Below are 20389 nucleotides of genomic sequence, written 5' to 3'. Positions count from 1 at the left end.
GAAGGCACACTTAGCCTGTGATTTTCTGCTTCTGATTTTTGCCCATTCACTCAACTCATCTCTTTTGCATTCTCCTCAACTCCACTCAGTTTTGTGCCATTACCAAACTTAAAAATATTACATTTGGTCCCCTCAAAATCATTGATATATACTGTGTAAAGCTGAGAATCAAATACTGATCGCTCTGGTACCCCACTGGTCACCTCCTGCCTCCTGGAGAAAGTTGCATTTATTCTGTTATAAATATGTAAAGATTTTTTCCCAATCCAATGGTAGCATATATTGTATGCTATAGCTATAAGAAGCTATTGTTCTATAGTTATAGGAGGAGTAAAAATGATGGTTAGGGAAAAAGTAGGTCCCCTTAGAGATCAGCAGGGCTGCCTATGTCTTGAGCCACAGGAGATGGGTGGGATTTTTAAACTAACATTTTTCCTCCAAGTTTACTGAGGAGAAAATCAAAGTTGCTCAAGAGATAAGGGAAACAAGTGGAGATGTTTTGGAGAATATTCATATTACCAGGGAGGAGTTATTTGCAGCCTTATCGTGCATTAAGGTGGATAAATCCCTAAGGCCTGACCAAGTGCATCCCTGGATTTTGTGGGATGCTAGAGAAGAAATTGTGGAGGCCCTTGCAGAGATATTTGCCTCATTGTTAGCCACTGGTGAAGTTCCAAAAGACTGGAAGGTGGCTAATGCCGTTCTGTTGTTTGAGAAGGGTAGCAAGGCCAAGCCTGGGAAGAACAGGCCGGTCAGCCTGACAGCCTGACATCAGTGGTAGGGAAGTTAGTGGAGGGAATTGAGGGACAGGATCTACCACCATTTGGATAGACAAAGTCTTATTAGGTGCAATCAGCACGGCTTTGTGTGTGGAAAGTAGCGTTTGACAAATCTTTGAAGAGGTACCAAAAGGGTAGATGAGGGTAGGGTAGCGGATGTTGTCTACTTGGACTTTAGCAAGGCCTTCGACAAGGTCCCACATGGTAGGCTGGTCTGGAAGGTTAGTTTCCATAGGATCCAGGGAGAGCTAGTTGGGTGGGTTCAAAATTGGCCCAGAGGTAGGAAGCAGAGAGTGGTGGTTGAAGGTTGTTTCTTGGAATGGAGACTGGTGACTAGTGATGTGCTGTGGGGGTCAGTGTTGGGACCCTTCTCATTCATTATTTACATAAATGATTTGGATGTGAAACATGAGGCTTGATCGGTAAATTTGTGGATGACACAAAATTGAGGTGTTGTTGAGAGTGAAGAAGGTTATTGAAGATTACAAGGATCAGTTAGGGAAGTGGGCCGAGGAGTAGCAAATGAATTTCAATACCGATAAGTGTGAGGTGATACATTTTGGAAAGTCAAACCAGAGTAGTACTATGAATGGTAGGGCACTAGGAAGTGTAATGGAACAGAGGGACAGAGGAGTACAAGAGCATAGTTTGTTGAAAGCCACGTCACAGGTAGATAGGGTAGTGAAAAGGCCATTTAGCACGCTGGCCTTCACCAGTCAGGGCATTGAGTATAGGAGTTGGGACATTATGTTGCAGTTGTATAAGTTGTTGGTGAGGCTGCACTTGGAGTACCCTGTACAGTTTTGGTCACCCTGTTATAGGAAAGACATGATTAAACTGGAAAGAGTGCAGAAAAGATTTGAGGATGTTGTCAGGACTAGAGGGCCTCAGTTGTAGGGAGAGGTTGGCCAGGCTAGGTCTTTATTTCTTGGAACATAAGGGAATGAGGGGTGACCTTAGAAGTGTTTGAAATTATGAGAGGCATAGATAAGGTGGATGGTAACAGTCTTTTCCCCTGGGCTGGGGAGTCCAAATCCAGGGGGCATGTTTAGGGTAAGGGGGGGGGGGGGGGGTGCGATTTAAAAGGGTCCAGAGGGGCAATTTTTGCACGCAGAGGATGGTGAGTATATGGAACGAGCTGCTAGAGGAAGTGGTTGAGGCAGATACAACAGCATCATTTAAAAAACACTTGGATAGGCACAAGGAGGGGAGGTGCCTGGAGGGATAATGGGCCAAATGCAGGAAATTGGGACTAGCTGGGTGGGCACCCTGGTCGGCATGGATTGCTTGGGCCAAAGGGCCTGTATCCATGCTGTATTGCTCTATAACTGTATACTACTCTCAATGGCCCAAGCTTTAATTTTGCACTGCTTATGCAAGACTTTATCAAAAGCCTTCAGAAAATCCAAATCTGTCCATTGGTTCTCCATTATCTTTTCTACCAGTTACTTTTTCAAAAAAAAAACTTCTGAGTTTGTCGAACGGAATACCTTTTCATAAACCTATGCTGACTTTGTGTAATCCCATTAATATATTTTTTTTTATTGTTATCACATCTTGCTTAATACTCTAGTATTTCCTACTACTGATGCTAGTTTAACTGGTTGGTCTGTTATCTGTTTTCTCTCTCTGGTTACACTTGCCACTCCAGTCTAAAGAAACCGTTCCATAATCTATAGAAATTTGGAAGAGGACAATGAATATTTCCATGGGATGCGGGTTCCATGGGTTGAATGAGATTTTAGTGCCATTAATCTCTCCAGTACTATGTTATTGTTAATACTAGTTTCTTTTACTTTCTTATTTTCATTCAAATCTTGGCTCCCTAGCATCACTGTCTTCAGTGAAGACACAACCTAAGGATTTGTTTAATTGCTCTGTCATTTCCCTCTTCCCCATTATATGTTCTCTTCATCTAACCATCAATTATTTGCAAGTGTTTGAAGACTATTTGCCCAGGGACAAGGGAAAGATGTATGTATGGAAGCAAAGCCCAGCACAACCTCCATGGAAGTTGATACCATTAATGCTACCCAACCACACATCAGCACCTTCAGGGAAGAAAACTGGAAAATAAACAATACCTCCTTAAGTACTACATCTTTTTACCCTCCAGAAATCTCAAAGTAGCAGTCAGCTGGTACCTGAGGTCCTTTAGGGTTGGTGTTGAATTCTTCCACCAGGTCCATACGGCGTTTAGGAGTCACTGTACCATCCAGGGTAACATGGGTCAAGTTGATTTGATCCAAGTGACCTGCCACCACATGCAGCATACTGGTCCACTGCGAAATGATTACACTGGGGGAGGAGTGACCAACAATAGTTAAATGCATCAAAAATACTAACTATAGCTTGTCAATTTATTTGTCCATTTAGAAGATGATGAAATTGGGAACGTAAAAAGGTGCATAGAAGCACAACTCTTTCACCAGTTCCACCATAATCAGATGGAAACTTTGACTGAATATGAGAGAGAGATGTTTGCACAGCCGTGGTGCTTTATTAGAAGAAGAGATGCATTGTGGTGCAGCGGTTAGCACCACTGCCTCAACTCCAGCAACCAGGGTTCAATCCCGAGCTCGGCTGCTGTCGGCGTGAAGTTTGCATGTTCTCCTCATGAATGGCAGGTGCTCTGGTTTCATTTTACTTCCCAAAGACATGCTGAAGTAGTCACTGTAAATTAACCCCGAGGGTATGTAAATGACAAGAGTCAAAGGGGAGTTGATTGGTATGCGAGAGGGAATAAATTGCAGATGTACAAGGAAACAAGAGGGGAAATGGGATTGATAGGATTGCCCTGCTGAGAGCTGGTCAAGGATCTCCTCCCGTACTTTAGTAAGAAAGTTGGCTTTCATTGTACCTATAGAAAACATCTTCCCTTCAGCTAAATAATTTCCCAAAAACTGAAGCCTCCTTGGAAATGTACCTTTTCTGGGGTTCTGGGCTACTTCTTATTAGTTTTAATTCCTCTAGTAGTGCAGAGATCTGGCAATAAAAGAAACAGATTAAGAAGTGAAGTTTGCTTTGCATCAGTTCTATGGTTGTAAATCACATCAGATAACTTGTGACCAAGTGATATATTAATGCAACAAAGAATTAAATTCTAAACCATGCATCATACAAGATTATGTTTGCGATTACAACAGTGAATGGTTCCTTATTTAAACACCTCATCCTTGTGTCTCACCTGTCAGTATAATCTTTATCCTCGCTGACAGAGTAACATGCTCTAGAATTACCCCTTAAAGCCTATATTTTTAACCAATTCTTTGTTCATTTTCCCCCTGGAATTCCTTTAGCTGAAAGTCCAGTTTTCTCTGCAGTTTGGAATGTTCTGCTATGTTAAGGCAGTAAATAAACCCAAATTATTTTGTAATTTTTCTCTCCATCTTCTGCAAAATACTTCATCCTTCAAATATATTTTCCCATCCATTTAATTCTCAGTTTATCATACATAAATTCTCAAAAGCACTTTGAGATACTGAATAGACAATAACATGACAACCAGTAATTCAGTGAAATTAATGTGAAAGACATCCCAAAGTATTTCACAGAAGCACAATCTAGCCTTTTAGTTCACAAACACAGCAACTTAACACGCTAGAACCTGTAATTTCCCCACCAAGTCACACACTGTCATGATTTAGAAACATGACCGTTCTTTCATAACTGTTGGGTCTGAATTGCAAAACTCCCTAATTAACAATATCTTCATTAGAAGGACTGAAGCAGGTCAAGGTTGTGGCACATCAGCACCTTCTCAAGGACACAGATGGGCAATAAATGCTGGCATTGCCAGTGACACCATCCACCTGGGAAGTGATTTTAAATACAAAACATCTGAACATACCTTGGTGCTTTGTCTGGTGCTCTCAAACAGGTTTGCTTTGAAGCTGGTTCCATTTAGGGTAACGGTCAACTTGGTGTCAGAGGCTGTGACCTCCGACAATGATAACGCATTCATCTGCTCCTCCAGCGAGAGGGTGATACCTTCAGATTCCATCTCAGTTTGATTGAGAGTCTACAGTGGAAGAATTATTTAAAAACATAATTGGATATTCAGGAACTGTTTATTGCAGCTGCAGATTTGCTGTGCAACAGACAAGCCAAATGCATCAATAGGCCTCTTTGTTTTTGTGATCTTCTCCGTCTTGCTCTATGAACCCGAGTATTTGCTTAAGAAAGGCCAGTTTAATTCTTTATTCTGTAGAACTACAAATGGGAAAAGTTTTATCCTGTTGTCATCCTAAGTAGCACGTTTATGGGATCATTGCTGTCTTGGTTTAGCAGTTTTGCAAAAAAAAAAGGAAGATACATTACCAAATGGGATAATATCCTTTCATATCTTCCATCAGAACTCTTCAACGCTGATGTCTCCCATGGTCTAAACTTTAAGTAGCTTCCTGCACTTACGTTCTTTTCAAAGTTGCAAATAAAATTCATTTGCAAGTTAACCTCAAATATTTGCACTACAAATATTTGTAATTTAGAGGAGGAATTTCTTTAATCATTTGCATTCTATGTGATGGCAAGTGCACCTGGGGACAATAATTTCTTACCGTCTTTAACAGAGACAGGTGACAGCAACACTGCCGAAGCCTCAGCAGTGAAGATAAGATGTGGACAGTGCTTGAAGAGGGTGTGGCTTTGAGAGACGAGGAAGGTCCACCATTGACAGACTCAATACCAAACTCTCGACCTACTAAATAAAAACAGAACACAAAATGTAATGTAGTTTACAATTTTTATAAAAATGCTTGCATATTATTTATAGTCAGTTTCTACAGAGGCATATACATAAATCTTTAAACTGTACCATAAATTTGGGATTTGAAGACCACGTCAGTTATGTAGATTAGACCATGAACATCCTCTCTTTAAATTAATATGACAAATCCAACAACTAGCTGTAATGTGTCTAACCATACAAGACTGTATGCAATAGATCAACAGTCTCACATCTATACCAAAATATGGCTAGCAGTGATAACAGGGAAACCCAGACATAAATAAAGACTATCTCTTAAAATGGGTTGAAATTAGCAATTTTAAGTATAGTAATCTAATGCTTGTACTAGCAGTAATGAACACTTGTGTCCAAGTAGTAAACATTTCATTATCCAGTAATGACTGTGAGAAAAATTCAAATATTTAAATAAAACTAAGTCTTTCAAAGTGGTAGATTAGGCTCATGACTATTACTACCACACCTCACAAATGAATATTCAGGAACCAAACAAACTACATTACCAAATAGAATTCTCTAATTTCTATCCCATCCAAAGTGTACCTCCCAAAATTAGATACAGTTTCCTAGAAACATAATATTACCGGCATAACAAAGGCCTTTTCAGCATCTAAATCTAATGTAATTATGCCTTGCATACATTCTTAAAGTTTGCAAAGGGGAAGAAATCCAAAATATAGTAAATGTGACTTTCAGGAGGAGATAGGAAAATGAGCAGACGTAGCAGATCCGAAGTTAATGCAGAGAAGTGTAGTATGATGGATTTTGGTGAGAAGAGTGAAAAGAGACAATATTAAAAAAAAGATACAGTTTTAAAGGGTGTGCAGGAACTGAAATCAAGGTTGCATTTACATAAGCTTTTGAAAATGACTGAACTGCCAAGAATTCAGTTCGACCAAAGACCAGGATCTCAAGTTGTTGAGTGTTGCTCCTTACAATGGAGCAAATGCCAGGAGAAAAGTATAATGCGCTGCCAATACGCCAGCACTCATTTAGCAACTAAACACGTTTTGCTATCCTTTGTTTATAAACAGAGGTAGAGAGTATGCAAATAATTATTGAAGGTCCCGCACGGTAGGGTGGTCCAGAAAGTTAGAACACATGGACCAGGGTGAGCTAGCCACTGGTACAAGGCAAGAGGGTTTTTTTTTTAAAAATAAAAGAGATCGGAGGCGTGTGAACTGTGGTGAGCCACAGGGATCGGTGTTAGGTCCCCTGTTGTTTCTCATGTACATTTTTGATTTGAGAATGTAGGTGGTATGACTGATTAGTTTGTAGATGACACTGAAATTGGTGGTGTGGTGGATAATGAAGAAGCTTGTCTGAGGTTACAACAGGATCTAGATCAACTGGTCAAGGGAATGGCAGATGTAATTTAATGCAGATAGGTGTGAAGTGGTGCATTTTGGGAAGTTAAACCAGAGCAAGACATGCACAATAAATGACAGGACACTGGGGAGTGTCGTGGAACAGGGAGACCTCTGGGTACAAGTACATAGTTCCCTGAAAGACAGGATGAAGGCAGCGACATATGGCATGCTTGCCTTTATCATTTGAGCCACTGAGTACAAGACTTGGGACGTCATGTTACAGTTGTATAAAATGTTGATTAGATCACTCTTGAAGCATAGTGTAGCAACCAAAACTGCGCACAAAAGAAGCAATTAAGCCAAAGAGGGTGCAGGAAAGATTAAGAAGGCTGTTGCCTGGATTGGAAGGCTTGAGATGCAAAGAGAGATTGGATAGGCTGGGTCCATTTTCCTGGAGCAAAGGAGGTTGAGAGGTGATGTGATAGAGGTAGACAAAATAATGAGAGGCATAGATAGGGTACATGGCCAGCGCCTGTTTCCCACAATTGGAATGTCTAAAACTAAAGGCCATAGGTTTAAGGTGAGAGGGAGGAAGTTTAAAGGAAATCTGAGGGGTAAATACTTCACACAAAGTTGGTATCTGGAATGAGCTGCCAGGAGAGATGGAGGCAGGTACAGTAACAACACTTAAGAGGCATCTAAACAGGTACTTGAATAAGCATAGAGGAAAGTGGAATTAATGCAGGTGAATGGGATTGGTACAGATAGGCTTGACAATCAGCATAGACGCGGTGAGCTTAAGGGCCTGTAGCTATGCTGTACATCTCTATGACAATTAAATTAACCAAAACCTGACCAATTCTAGGCATCACACTTTGGGTAGATTGCCAAGGCTTTTGAGAGGGTTCAGAAAATATTCATTTGAATCATTAGGGATGAGGGCTCTCATGTACAGAGCGCACAGGAGGTGGAATGCTCCTGTCATACCTTAAATTTAATAGATGAAGGTAATGCCTCTATTGAATACCCCCCCACAATCACATTCATTTGATCCTACTAGTCGATGCTAGTGTCTATGCTCCATCCAAATATACAGTCCCTTCATAAATTTGAGCACAATGCTCTTTTCCCTTCAGCCTCAGCTTCCCCTTCAATCCACAGATATTGTTTGCATCAACTACCAGTCTATAGTTTCCAGGATTATCCCTATTTTCCTTCTTGACTAATGGAAGAACATTAGCTACTCGCCAGTCCTCTGCTTCCTCGTCTGTGGCTAGAGAGGACACGAAGATATTTGGTATTGGTTTATTATTGTCACTTGCACAGAGGTACAGTGAAAAACTTGCCTTGAATACCAATCATACAGGTCAATTCATTACACAGTACAGTTACATTGAGTTAGTACAGAGTGCATGTTGGTCAAGGCCCCAGCAATCTCATCTCTTGCCTCTCTCAATAACCTGGGGTATATCCCATCAGGCCCTAGGGACTTATCCACCTTAAATCTTCTTTAAGAGACCCAACACTACCTCCTTCGTTACCTCAAAATGCCCTAGCACATTAACATGCTCCACACTGATCTCCTTATCCTCCATGTCCTTCTCCTTAGTAAATTCTGATGCAAAGTACTCATTTAGGACCTCTCCCACATCTTCTGACTGCAAGCACATGTTCCCTCCTTTATCCTGAAGTGGCCCTACCCACTCCCTGGTTATCCCCTTGCTCCTGATGCATGTATAGAATGCTTTGGGATTCTCTTCAATCCTACTTGCCAAGGACTTTTCATGGCCTCTCCTGGCTCTCCTAATTCCCTTAGAGTTCTTTTCTGGCTTCTTTATAACCCTCACGGGTCTGTTTGATTTTAGCTTCCTAAAACTTACATATGCTTCCTTTTTCTTGACTAAATTCAAGATCTCTCTCATCATCCAAGGTTCTCTTACTTTGCCATAAAGGCCAGCACTGTTTCTTTTCTCATGAATCTTTTTTCATCTGGATTTTATTTTTAAATATAAAAATGATACTCTGGAGGTGGAATGCACTTTAAGAATCACACATAGTTTATTAATTGCAGCATGATGTGTGCCTCATTTAATTGCAAATTAATTTAAGGTCAAGATTCATGAATCTTGATATAATTTTTCCTACGCTTACATCACCACATGTAGGAAATACCACGGGCAAATCAAACTTGCATTAGGATGAATGACACCCAGAAGTAGCTGTTCAATTTCCACCAGAAATGGGTGCAATCACTTGAAAACAGGCAGAAAAAAAAAATAAACTGCAGATGCTCAATATCTGCAATAAAGAACAGAAAATGCTAGAAATATTCAGCAGGTCAGACAGCATTGTGGAAAGAGAAAGTTAACAATTCAGTCAAAGACCCCTCATCAGAACTAGGAACATAAGAAAACATGTTCGTTTTCAGTTGCAGAGAGGGTGGGGATGGACGGATAGGTCAAAGAGAATCTCTCTGACAGGTTGGAGCCAGGGTTGCTGAGGTGCTTACAGATCCTCTAATTATCAGATTAGGGGCAGTCAGAAAGAGAGAAAAACAAATAAAAGAAACTAGCCAAAGGTGTGAAATAAGGGTCAGATTTGTTGCTGAACCCAAACTAAAAGGAGAATGTTGGAAAAGCACAGTGGATCAGGCAGTGTCTATGGAGAGAGGAAAACCTCTTTTCCCAACTGTACTCATGAATGTGTTAGCCAGACTGCACTCAAAACATTGGGTCCAAAAATTCTTTCTCCACAGATGCTGTCTGACCTGAAGAGTGTTTCCAGCATTTTCTGAAAACAGGAGAATTTTCCTTTTATGCTCCACTTCTAAACAGACACAAATGGATCCAACCTCTAGATACTGGACTCAGTGTTTAGCATTTCTACCTTTGCTAGAAGTTATTCACAATTGTCACTTTTTAAAAAATTTGCTTACTTACCTCTGTTGAAAGGATTATCTGCACCAGGGGATGAATTAGCTTTATGCTCTTTGCCCTCATGTCTCTTCAGATATGACTGCAAAGTTGACCTATATAAAAGGTAAAGTAATAACACAATTCCACAAACAACCTGTATCTGGGGTAGGCTGGGATGGAATCCCCAGGCTGCATATCTCATCAAAAGACTCGAAATGGGGAATGCTGTTAACTATTATTTCATCATTTGGTTCTTGCAGAGTGGAGTAGTGAGATTAAGTGAGACTACAGGGAAAATCTTTAACCACACTACAGTGAAATTTACAGCACAGGAATAAATAAAATACAACAGTTCAAAATGAATTGCAACTCATACCACAATTTAAAAATGCAAAGAATCATTTTTGTACAAAATAATTTAAAAGTTGTAAATAATTAACAATTTTGCATATTCATGTACATTGATTTTTGTCTAATTAGAAAAAAGCTTCCAGATAAATATGCCTGGAAAATCTAGCAGCAGATGGGGCACCACAGATATAGCCAAGAGGATGCCAAGCATTGTCTTGCATTACATTGGTTGTGTTTGAAGGTACTGCAATAGCTAAAAGGGGAGCAATCATCAATCCCTTTCATTTGTTGATAATTCACATCCTGATTCCTCTGGGGGATCGTTAGAGGGAAGGCCATTGATCACTTCAGTGCCAAGCATCTGCTGTCACATCAATGATGCATTGACAAAAGTACAGGGATGATTTGCACTTGGGCAAGCTACAGCCCTCTTTCTTACTCACCACATATTGAAACATTTCCACCCGAGGCAGAAAATGCTAAAAACACTCAGCAACTTGGGCAGTCTTTCACTAATGTCTTCCTTCACTGATAATGGATTTGCAACTTACAGTCTGAAAACTAATCCCTAACCATAAATAGTTTCAAATCAATTGTTACCCAACCGTTATTTAAGGGATCACGATATTGGGAACAAAAGTTTAATAAATCTTTTTATCTTGCTTTTTGAACTAAAAATTGTGCAACACAATTGTGCTATGTTTTCAATTTTACCCTGACAGGATGATTTATCTTTCTGGCAATCATATTCTAACTCAAAAGAAGAAAACTTAAATAGCAAGTTCCACCAAATTTGTACTGATAATGGACAGCATTATCCAAGAAACATTCAGTAAATGGAAGTAGCAGCAGTGTATTCTGTTTGAGCACACAACTCCTCAAACATACCTGGAACGAGCATACAAGACAGAATAAACTGCCTCCTCATCCTCTGACAATTTTAGTCGATGACTTCGATTAAATCTTTGAGGTAAGACAACCTGCAAATAAATAATTCATGCATCAACAAACTGGTTTACCCCAAAAGGCCATGAGGTTTACAACTTTCAATTTAATTAATTTTAATTCTCCATTATCAATCCTATTTGGTTTCAAAATTAATCTTATTAGTGGCTGTGCTTCGTAGTGAAAATTAAACCTTGCACTTACAATAACATGTTTACTATATCAATACAGAGGCATCGCCAGACTGTTGCACCAAAGCTTGAGAGTCTTGTATTATTTTCTGCATGACAAACCTCAAAAGTTGAAGCTTTCCATACAATCTATTTTAATGACTTGGGTGAGGGAACCCAGCGCACTGTAGGATTGGCATGCTGATAGACCAAGTAATTTGGAAGGTTAATTGAATGCAGGCCTTTATCACAAAGGGAATGGAGTATTAAAGTGAAGTTTTGGTACATCTTTATGGGGCATGCAAAAAACCCACCTGGTGTACCAAGTATAGTTTTAGTCACTACATTTAAGGAAAGATATGCTTGCAGTCAGTGCAGAGGTTCACCAAAGTCAATTCCTGAGATAAAAGGGACTGATGTATGAAGAGAGGTTGATTGAACAGACTGGGCCTGTATTTAATGGAGTTCTGAAAAATGCAAGATGATTTTATTGAAGTACAAGATTTTGAGATGGATTGACAGGGGTGGATGGTTCTCCCTAGTGGGGTATGTAAAACCAGGGGATAATTTCAGAATGAGGGGTTGAAATCAGATTTATTATCACTGATGTATATGACGTGAAACTTGTCATTTTGCAGCAACAGTACAGTGCAAAGACATAAAAATTACAAAAATAAATAAATAGTGCAAAATAAAAGGAATAACGAGGTAGTGTTCATATACTGATCAGAAATCTGATGGAGGGGAAGAAGCTGTTCAAGACAGACACGAGGAACAATTTCCTCCCCTAGGGGGTCACAACTCACCGGCATTCTCTACCTCAGAGAACTGTGGTGGCAAAATTATTCAAGGCAGACTTTGACAGACATTTGGAATTACAAGAGTGTCAAGGCTCACAGGGAGAGCACAGGAAAGCAGCACTGAGGCCAAGACTGGATCAGCCACAATCTTACTCCTGCTCCTTATGTACTCTCAAAAGATGAAGCTTTTCATTAAATTTAAATTTTCATTAAATTTTAAGCACAAAGCCAAAACAGATTGTTCCTAGTTATCTAGTAAAAACTTGCCAAATAAATAAAAAATGTTGCTAATTGTTACATCTAACCTGCAGCATAAAAACAAGTGTTGGCCTTTAGCCAAATCCACAGATTAAATACATCAATACAGATATTGTTGTCAGCTGTGCAGTGACTGATGTTTGAAACAGCAAGTCATTGTTGGTTGGGCACACAAAACAATGCAGCACCCTTACACCTCCACAGACAGCAGGCACAAGACACCATATTTGTAAATGAAATGTTAATTTTCCAATGCCAGAGAATCCTTTTGGCAGTGTTGTGAAACTCCGGTAATCCTGCATGCTCAGAACTTTACTGGTGCCAGACTTTCCAGTTTATGATGTCACACGGCATGATAGAAGTTCTCCATTGAACTTGGCAAGTCTTAGGGGAGTATGGGAAACAATACCTAGTCTGCCAAGTCTTTAGGGTTAATTTAGGAAATCATTAGGATTTCTGAATGGCAGGAAAAATGGATCATTGGAGTTTCACAGTACTTCAGACCCAAACTTAATGTACTTGTCAGAAATGGACAATCCCCCAACTTTGTGACAAGTTCCTATTTACCAATGCTAGTATGGGAACCTCAATACACTGCAACAGGGAGTTACAACTTCTGTACAGCTCAGAGGAATCTGTAAATTGGACAGAATTTGTGTTTAATTGCACATGGAATATTCAGCCTAAATTTGGATAAATGTCAAATGCTGGAGACCCTACTGCTTTTTTCCATAGTAACATCAGGATATTACATTGGAATTAGACTGGAAACTCCTAAAAGGAAATAACCCAAGATGTTACAGCTGCTGCTATGTTACTGACCTGATGTTTGACAAGAACCAAAAGATGAGACAGCAGTGCTTTTCAAATTGTAAAACTTGAAGTAACATGAAAATATTTTTATTTTATCCCAACTGAAAAAGCTGTATTGCTAAGTAACAAAAAATGTGTCATTATTCAGAAACTCAACCTAAATTTTCAAATTAAAGACCTCCCAAACTTGCCCATTTCCTGTGACTGAGAACACAGTTACATATCAGCCCCAGGCTTTCAGCTACGCTCATCTTTATTCTGGCATTAGAAAAAAAATCACATGAAGGCTTCCAGTCAACAATATTCTTTTACAAAACCAAAATATTATGGATACAGGAAAAAAAGGCTTTTGGTCATAATGTTAAGGCATTCAGACTTGAAACATGAGCTGCTTCTCTCCTTAGATGCTGAGTATTTCCAGCAATCTGATTTTAATGACAAGTTTCTTCTCTCTGGTCTCTTAAATGATTGGGATCTAAAACTGAACAATTGAAGAGCGAAGGGAGCTGATTAAAAAGACAGGAACTACTCTTTCTACCCGTCACATAAATAGGAACTTGACACCAAGTTGGGCGGTTGTCCATCAGTTCATTAGACTGTCCAATAATATAAAACCCACTCTCGTGTCACTCCTCTGCCGTACATAGAGTTATGGCTCTAAGTCTGCAAAAGGTAGCATTTTACTACAAGAATGAATAGCAAAATCTAGCTTCACCCAGTTCTAAGATTTTTACCTTCAGACAAAACCATTTTGCAACAAATTATTACTAGAGTTCCTATTTGCTCTTTGCACCTAGTCAAATGAAAAAGTTATCCTTGCTTCTAAGCAAAGATAATCAAATATTTTTTAGGGATTATGATTACTACAATATTTATCCTCAAATGGCTTTGTCAAAACTGCAAAGGTTTAAAAAGCCAATGTACCAGAGGCTTGCCATTAGAGTTAAGTTGGTCCTTCTTTCTTCGCAATAGCAGGCTTTTTGTGATGATGTTGAGGCGTTCACCACCCTTCCTAGTCCCATTGTCCACTTGATTCTTCCAAAGCTTAAAGTCATCAAATGGGGAGCAGTGAAGGAATCTGAAGAAAGAGGGAAAGGTTAGAAGGAAGAACTATTATAATCAACATAACTCCACAGTTAGCTTCAATTAACTAGGCAAAAACTAGCCAGCATAAATCAAAGACCCCACCCACCTGGGTCATTCTCTCTTCTCTCCTCTTCCATCAGGTAGAAGATACAAGAGCCTGAGGGCAAGTACCACCAGACTTAAGGACAGCTTCTATCCCACTGTGATAAGACTATTGAACGGTTCCCTTATACGATGAGATGGACTATGACCTCACGATCTACCTTGTTGTGTCCTTGCACCTTATTGCACTGCACTTTCTTTGTAGCTGGGACACTTTACTCTGTACTGTTATTGTCTTTACCTGTACTACATCAATGCATCTGTACTAACTCAATGTAACTGCGTAATGAATTGACCTGTACGATCGGTATGCAAGACAAGTCTATCACTGTACCTCGGTACAAGTGACAATAATAAACCAATATATAATTTGGGAGTGATATTTTAAAAATCCTTAACGGAAGAGAACATATTTAAAAAAGAATTTGTGAGGGCAAGTTTGAAACACTTTAATCACTAATGGAGATAACACAAGTAAAATAGTGCAAAACAATTAAAAAACAAAGCTTAAAAGTTGCTCTGACTTGTCATCTTACTTGAGCAAGGAGTACATATCCAGGAGGTTGTTTTGAATGGGTGTTCCTGTGATTGCCCAGCGAGCTCCAGCTTTGAGCTTGCACACTGCCATTGATGTTTGAACTTGGGGGTTTTTAATGTTGTGAGCTTCATCCAGGATGATTCGAGCCCAAGCTAACTTCAGCAGAGGTGAATGTGAGGATTTTGGTTCAACCAAAGACTGAAAATAGCACATGAACAGAAAGTATTCTTCAGTGGAACACAATTACATAGAAAGGATAAACACGCATCTTACCTTCATCTTAATTGTCCCAAAGGATTTTAGGATATGGAAGCAAACATTATTTGTCTCCTTTACTAACATACTGATAATATATTCAACCGACCCATTCTTAAAGATAATTAAGATCTGTTATCTCACTGTAAAAATTCTGCAGATGCTGAAAAGTTTTGAAATTCTGATCTTTGTTAGTTTGGTGACCTTCCCAACAAGCAGCAATAACAGAGTGTGCATGAAATTAGTTATGTACCTAGAAGATGGTTAAGACATTACACAAAGCTAACTATGACAACCCTTAACTTACAGATGCCTCCTCATCTTTGGCTGTGCATTTTCCTTTTTCATTCTTCACTGGGATCTCCTTTGCAACAAGACCATATGTCGTTATAACAACATCAAATTCTGAAAGCCTATAAAAAAAGTTTCAATAGCTTAGATTATGATTAATAAAAATATTGCAACATTTGTTTCATTCCCACTTTCCATATGCTCATTAATGCCAACTTGAAGGGATATTCCTACTTGTTTGCTAGTTCTTCCTGCTGGCTTTATTGTTCAATTGATGGATCAAATAAATGCCTTCGTGTTTGTCCTCAATTAATGAAGCTACAGATTTACTTTATCATTCATTCCCAGAAGTTGGGAATGAGAAAGAGGCAAGTGGCTTTGCCCAATGCCTTTCTCAAATAGCATCTGTGGGAGTTACGAGATATAACCTACATTACACTACTTCAAGATGGAATATATGGCCTGATCTATATGCACAGCTCAGTATGTCTGTGCAACTTCAATTTTACAAATCTAATTTTACACTAATGTTAATAAAATCATTCAAAATCAGTTTATTGATTCTTTGGGTGGTTTACCATACTAACACAGAAAGATTGATCTGTAATTGTATTTAATCATAATTAAGATCATAAATGACTATGTTACAGAAATGTCCACCAAAAGTTGCACTCAAAACTGAGTTGAATGTATAATGTTGAATAAAATATTTTTACAACAGAACTGCAAATGCATTTCAGAATAGGAAAGAAGAGTGCTCAGGTACTCACACCTTTGCTGATTTCTCTCTGTTTGAGCCATGGTACATGTATATACTTAGTTTTCTAGTACAGACATGCCGCTCAATTTCCATTTTCCAGTGGTGGATTAGAGATGCTGGACAAATAACGAGTGTTCCATTAGAAACGGCAAGAGTGCTCTCTGTTGGAAATACGATATTACGATATTAAAATGTAATATTAAAACATGACTGTACAAAAGAAATAGGAAAATTCTTGGATTTGAAAGAAATTACATAAATGCCATGTTGCAATGGGAAAAAAATTCACTCTACAATTAATCATGGAAATCTTTCTGGGTAAATAGTACACAAACAAGGTAATGCAGCATTTTTAGAAATGGTGAATATAAAGTTGTTTAATTATTGTAGTTTTGGTAAAATACAACCTATAAGCAGTACCTATTCTAAAAGTTCATAGAATTTTTCAAAACAGGTTGTAAAGTAAAATGGAGACAAGTTGTAAAAAAAACTAAGGCAGAATATTTCTAAACTATAATGTCGGCAAAGTAAATTATCTCTGAAATTACATTGGTACCCAATATCACCAGCTTTGTAAGACACTAACAAAGACAAAAAATAATCACTAAATTTTCCATAATAAAAACATGCTTTGTTCAGTAGTTTACAGTGATTTCAACACTAAGGTTTTGCTATTCAAGTGCAACAGCAAATACTGAAAGAAATGTGGTTGTAAATGCAACCTTTTATGGTACAGCCAAGGTAATGGAAATGTTTAATTAGACTAAATTTAACTCAGAATTATTAACTAAAAACAGCCCCAGGATCTAACAATCAAATCAGAAAACTGCTTTACATAACTTCCTAAATAAAACTCATTTAAGCTGTAGCTCAAACTGAATTATGAATCATCCATTCATATTTAGCTTCTTTAGTCATTAATGCACACAGAATGTAAGAGAAAAAAATTATTCAACCTTTTTAAAAAGCACTTCAACCACTGGTTGAAGATGGCCAGTAATGCTGATTCAGGTTTCTGAAATTATGCCCAGATCTCTCCTCTCTATAAACAGACACTCATTTATCATGTTGATTATTTTGTTAAATTTAAACTGCTTTTTAACCCCCCCTTCCTCCTCCCCCCCCCCCCAATTAAAATGTTAACTTGGATTCATAGGATGCTATTGTGTTCACCATCAGGAGTTCTTACTTAATGCTTATTTATGAGGAGTTCTTACTGAGAAAGGCAAGACAACTATTGAAGCAACCAAACTACATGTGCACAAGGGTACTTGTATTCAAATAGCTCGATTCAAGAGATCAGTGTGTCCTAAAGCACGTCATGATAAATAAATTATTTCTGATGTAGTCTCTCACTATGCAGGCAAATATAGCAGCATATTTGCATGTAGACGGATAATAGTGCAGCATGTCGTGAGGAAGTAAAGGGTTAAAAACTGTAACCATACCTACAGCTGATAGAAAAAATACCTCAAGCAACAGCACACAAGCTGCTGACTCAATGGATAAGGTTTTAATTACTTTGTCTGGGACCTTGGTCAGTCCCAGACAATAGGAGTATTGGGTGCAATAAACAATGAGGTGGAAGCTTATCCTAAACAATGAGGGTGATACCTGTCTTTGAATTTCTTGATTATAACTCAAATATGCTGGACAATAGGTGCGATGTCTGTCTTGGGATCTCTGTGGCTTGACCGAAACTCGGGCGCCACATGCATTAAGTGTGCATGACAATATCTGTATAAATTTCTGTCTGTTCCTTTGTACGGGGAGAACTTGGGAAGCGACTCTTAACGAGTACTGAAGAGACCGCTCCTTAGCAGTGCACTGCTAATAAACGCATTTTATCGAAGCGACCTCGTGGCACTGTGTTACTTTACAGCGGACAGAAGTGAGAACTTAATATCGAGACAACAATTTGGACAGGACACCTAAAGAATTTCCTTGCTTATATTTTAATACCGCCAGAGGATTCTTTTCTTTCATTTATACTCATGCACAAATTGTCAGTTTAACATTTCACTGGGAAGACAGGACTTCCAACACCATTTAAGGCACTGAAGTATCAGCCTATGTTGATCAAATTCTGATGGAAGACTTGAATCCACAAGCCTCTGAATCAAATGCAATGATGTAATCACAAAACCAAATATCGCCTTCTTCAGTAAGGAGCCCCACGATGGCACTTGAGTAAGGAAGAAAAACAGTGGCGGCTTTTTCTTTTACAGTTAACATGCTTATGGTAATCCAGAGTACATGTTCTTCTTTTCCTTGTTTTTAAAATCATTAATTTTTATCTGCAACTTACCAGTTTTAGAGATCCACCCCTCTGGAAGTTTCTCTTCTCCTTTTTCCCCTTATAACGTTGTGCCAAGATGAGTGCAATCATTGTTAGAGTTTTCCCCAAACCCATGTCATCCGCTGAAAGAGCAAAACAGTGCAAATATAAATTTTTACTAAAACCAGACAAACATCCTATTCCAGTGCAGAGGGAATATTTGGTACAAGCAAACCATTCTGAGTATCATTCTTTCTCCAGTGGCATACATGAAATATAGTTTGTTTTCACTACTGGGAGAGCCACTAACAAAAGGGGACACAGCCAACAAAATTAAAGGCTTATCATTTAAAACTGAGGTATGTAGAATTTTTTTCTTTCAGAGGATGGCGAATCTCTGGAATTCTCTGTCCCCTTGCGTGGTGGAAGCCAGATCATTAGATACATTTAAGGCAGAGATAGATAAATATTTGAAAGATCGAGGAGTTGAGGTATGGGTAACTGGCACAGGAAAGGAGTTGAGGCTAGCGTAGATCTGCCAGGATATTATCAGCCAGAATAGGACAGGTCTGAGGGGCCTGAGAGCTCACTCCTGCTCCTGTTGTGTTCTTGTTTTTAGAATTGTATATTAGCTAATAGAGAAATAATATATTTCCCTTATAAAAGGCAAATAAAATAGCAAGTGACTGCACGATTTGGACAAACAATACAAATTGTTTATAATTTTGCCAATGAAGAAATGGAATTTGTAATATTATTGTTAAGAAAAACAAACATTCATTTGTCCACCTATTACATGACATCATTAAACTTTAAAAAAAATTTATACAGCACAGTAACAAGTCCTTCCGGCCCAACAAGTCCGCGCCACCCATTTAAACCCATGTTACCCTACCCGTATGTCTTTTGGAACGTGGGAGGAAACCAAAGCACCAAGAGGAAACCCATGCAGACACAGGGAGAACATACAAACTCCTTACAGACAGCAACGGGAATTGAACCCCGATCACTGGCGCTGTAATAGCGTCATGCTAACCGCTATGCTACCGTGCTGCCCCGCTTACCCATTAACCAGTTAGCCTAAAAAGATTTAATACTTCTACAAAAAAGTGTCAAGAATTCATTTACAAATACCCCCAACTCCAAAAGCATTTGTTGAGCTTAAATCTTAATTGTTTCTGAGCAGAAATGGGGGTAACCTTGTTCCTTAAGAGCACCACTTGATTGACAGAAGTCAAAACTTGGGTTAACAAATGTTTGAACAAGATAAATTCTTTACATACACCTTTATTTTTGTTTTATAAATTTTAAAAATAGTACATTTGTTGCTATATCTCACTTCCTCTCAAAAGCCAAACAACTTTAAATGTTGGATCCTTCGCAGTTGTAATGATGTTGATAAGCACACATTGTAAATGTTCTTAAGCAGACCATTAAATTGAATCTAAGTGTCAGAAATAACTCCAGTTGGAGATGTCTATGACCTCAAAAGGATGCACATTAATTTAAATTCATCTTGGCAGTAAAATGACAGAGGGTTATTCGACCTAATGCACGTTATTACAAAACAGCATATCATTTAAGTAGAGATAAGCAAGGCCACAAGCGCACATTTTCTATTAAGAGTTTTATGTTTTGCCCTTGATACAAATTACACCCTCCTATGAGTGGGTCATCTTTTGTAACCTTACTAGAAGGTATTCTTACCCAGTATGCCTCCAGATGGTTTTTGCTTCTCCCGCCAGAGTAACCAAGCCAATGCTTGTTTCTGATGAACTAGCAGTGGGACCTATGAAGATATACAGGCCTTTACCTTTCAAATACATTTTTCAACTTATTTTACATTTTATAGAAAGAAACAGAATAATCTCACTCCATTCTAAGCAGATTTAACCACAATAATGAGAGGAACTTATACTGAACCTCTTTCAAATACATACAAAATAACATATCACTAATATAATGCCAATTAACAACTGTTGATGGAAATG

The 20389-nt window shown here is 38.6% G+C and overlaps 1 protein-coding gene across 1 annotated transcript in view; it reads right to left on the bottom strand.

Annotated features, from left to right (window-relative positions):
• ttf2 (transcription termination factor, RNA polymerase II) overlaps positions 1-20389 on the bottom strand; it is a 49108-nt gene that overhangs the window by 7694 nt on the left and 21025 nt on the right. The window contains 13 exon segments of the mRNA XM_052014462.1: positions 2924-3077; positions 3706-3764; positions 4630-4800; positions 5339-5481; positions 9776-9864; positions 10991-11082; positions 14013-14166; positions 14813-15012; positions 15377-15482; positions 16131-16281; positions 18429-18464; positions 18467-18541; positions 20106-20187. Of these exon segments, the coding sequence (XP_051870422.1) occupies positions 2924-3077; positions 3706-3764; positions 4630-4800; positions 5339-5481; positions 9776-9864; positions 10991-11082; positions 14013-14166; positions 14813-15012; positions 15377-15482; positions 16131-16281; positions 18429-18464; positions 18467-18541; positions 20106-20187 (1512 nt within the window).

This window comes from Pristis pectinata, chromosome 4 (genome assembly GCF_009764475.1).
Source record: "Pristis pectinata isolate sPriPec2 chromosome 4, sPriPec2.1.pri, whole genome shotgun sequence".
NCBI classification, from domain to species: domain Eukaryota; kingdom Metazoa; phylum Chordata; class Chondrichthyes; order Rhinopristiformes; family Pristidae; genus Pristis; species Pristis pectinata.
The sequence above is the reverse complement of the archived record's forward strand: the minus strand, read 5'-3'. Positions and strand labels throughout refer to the sequence as shown.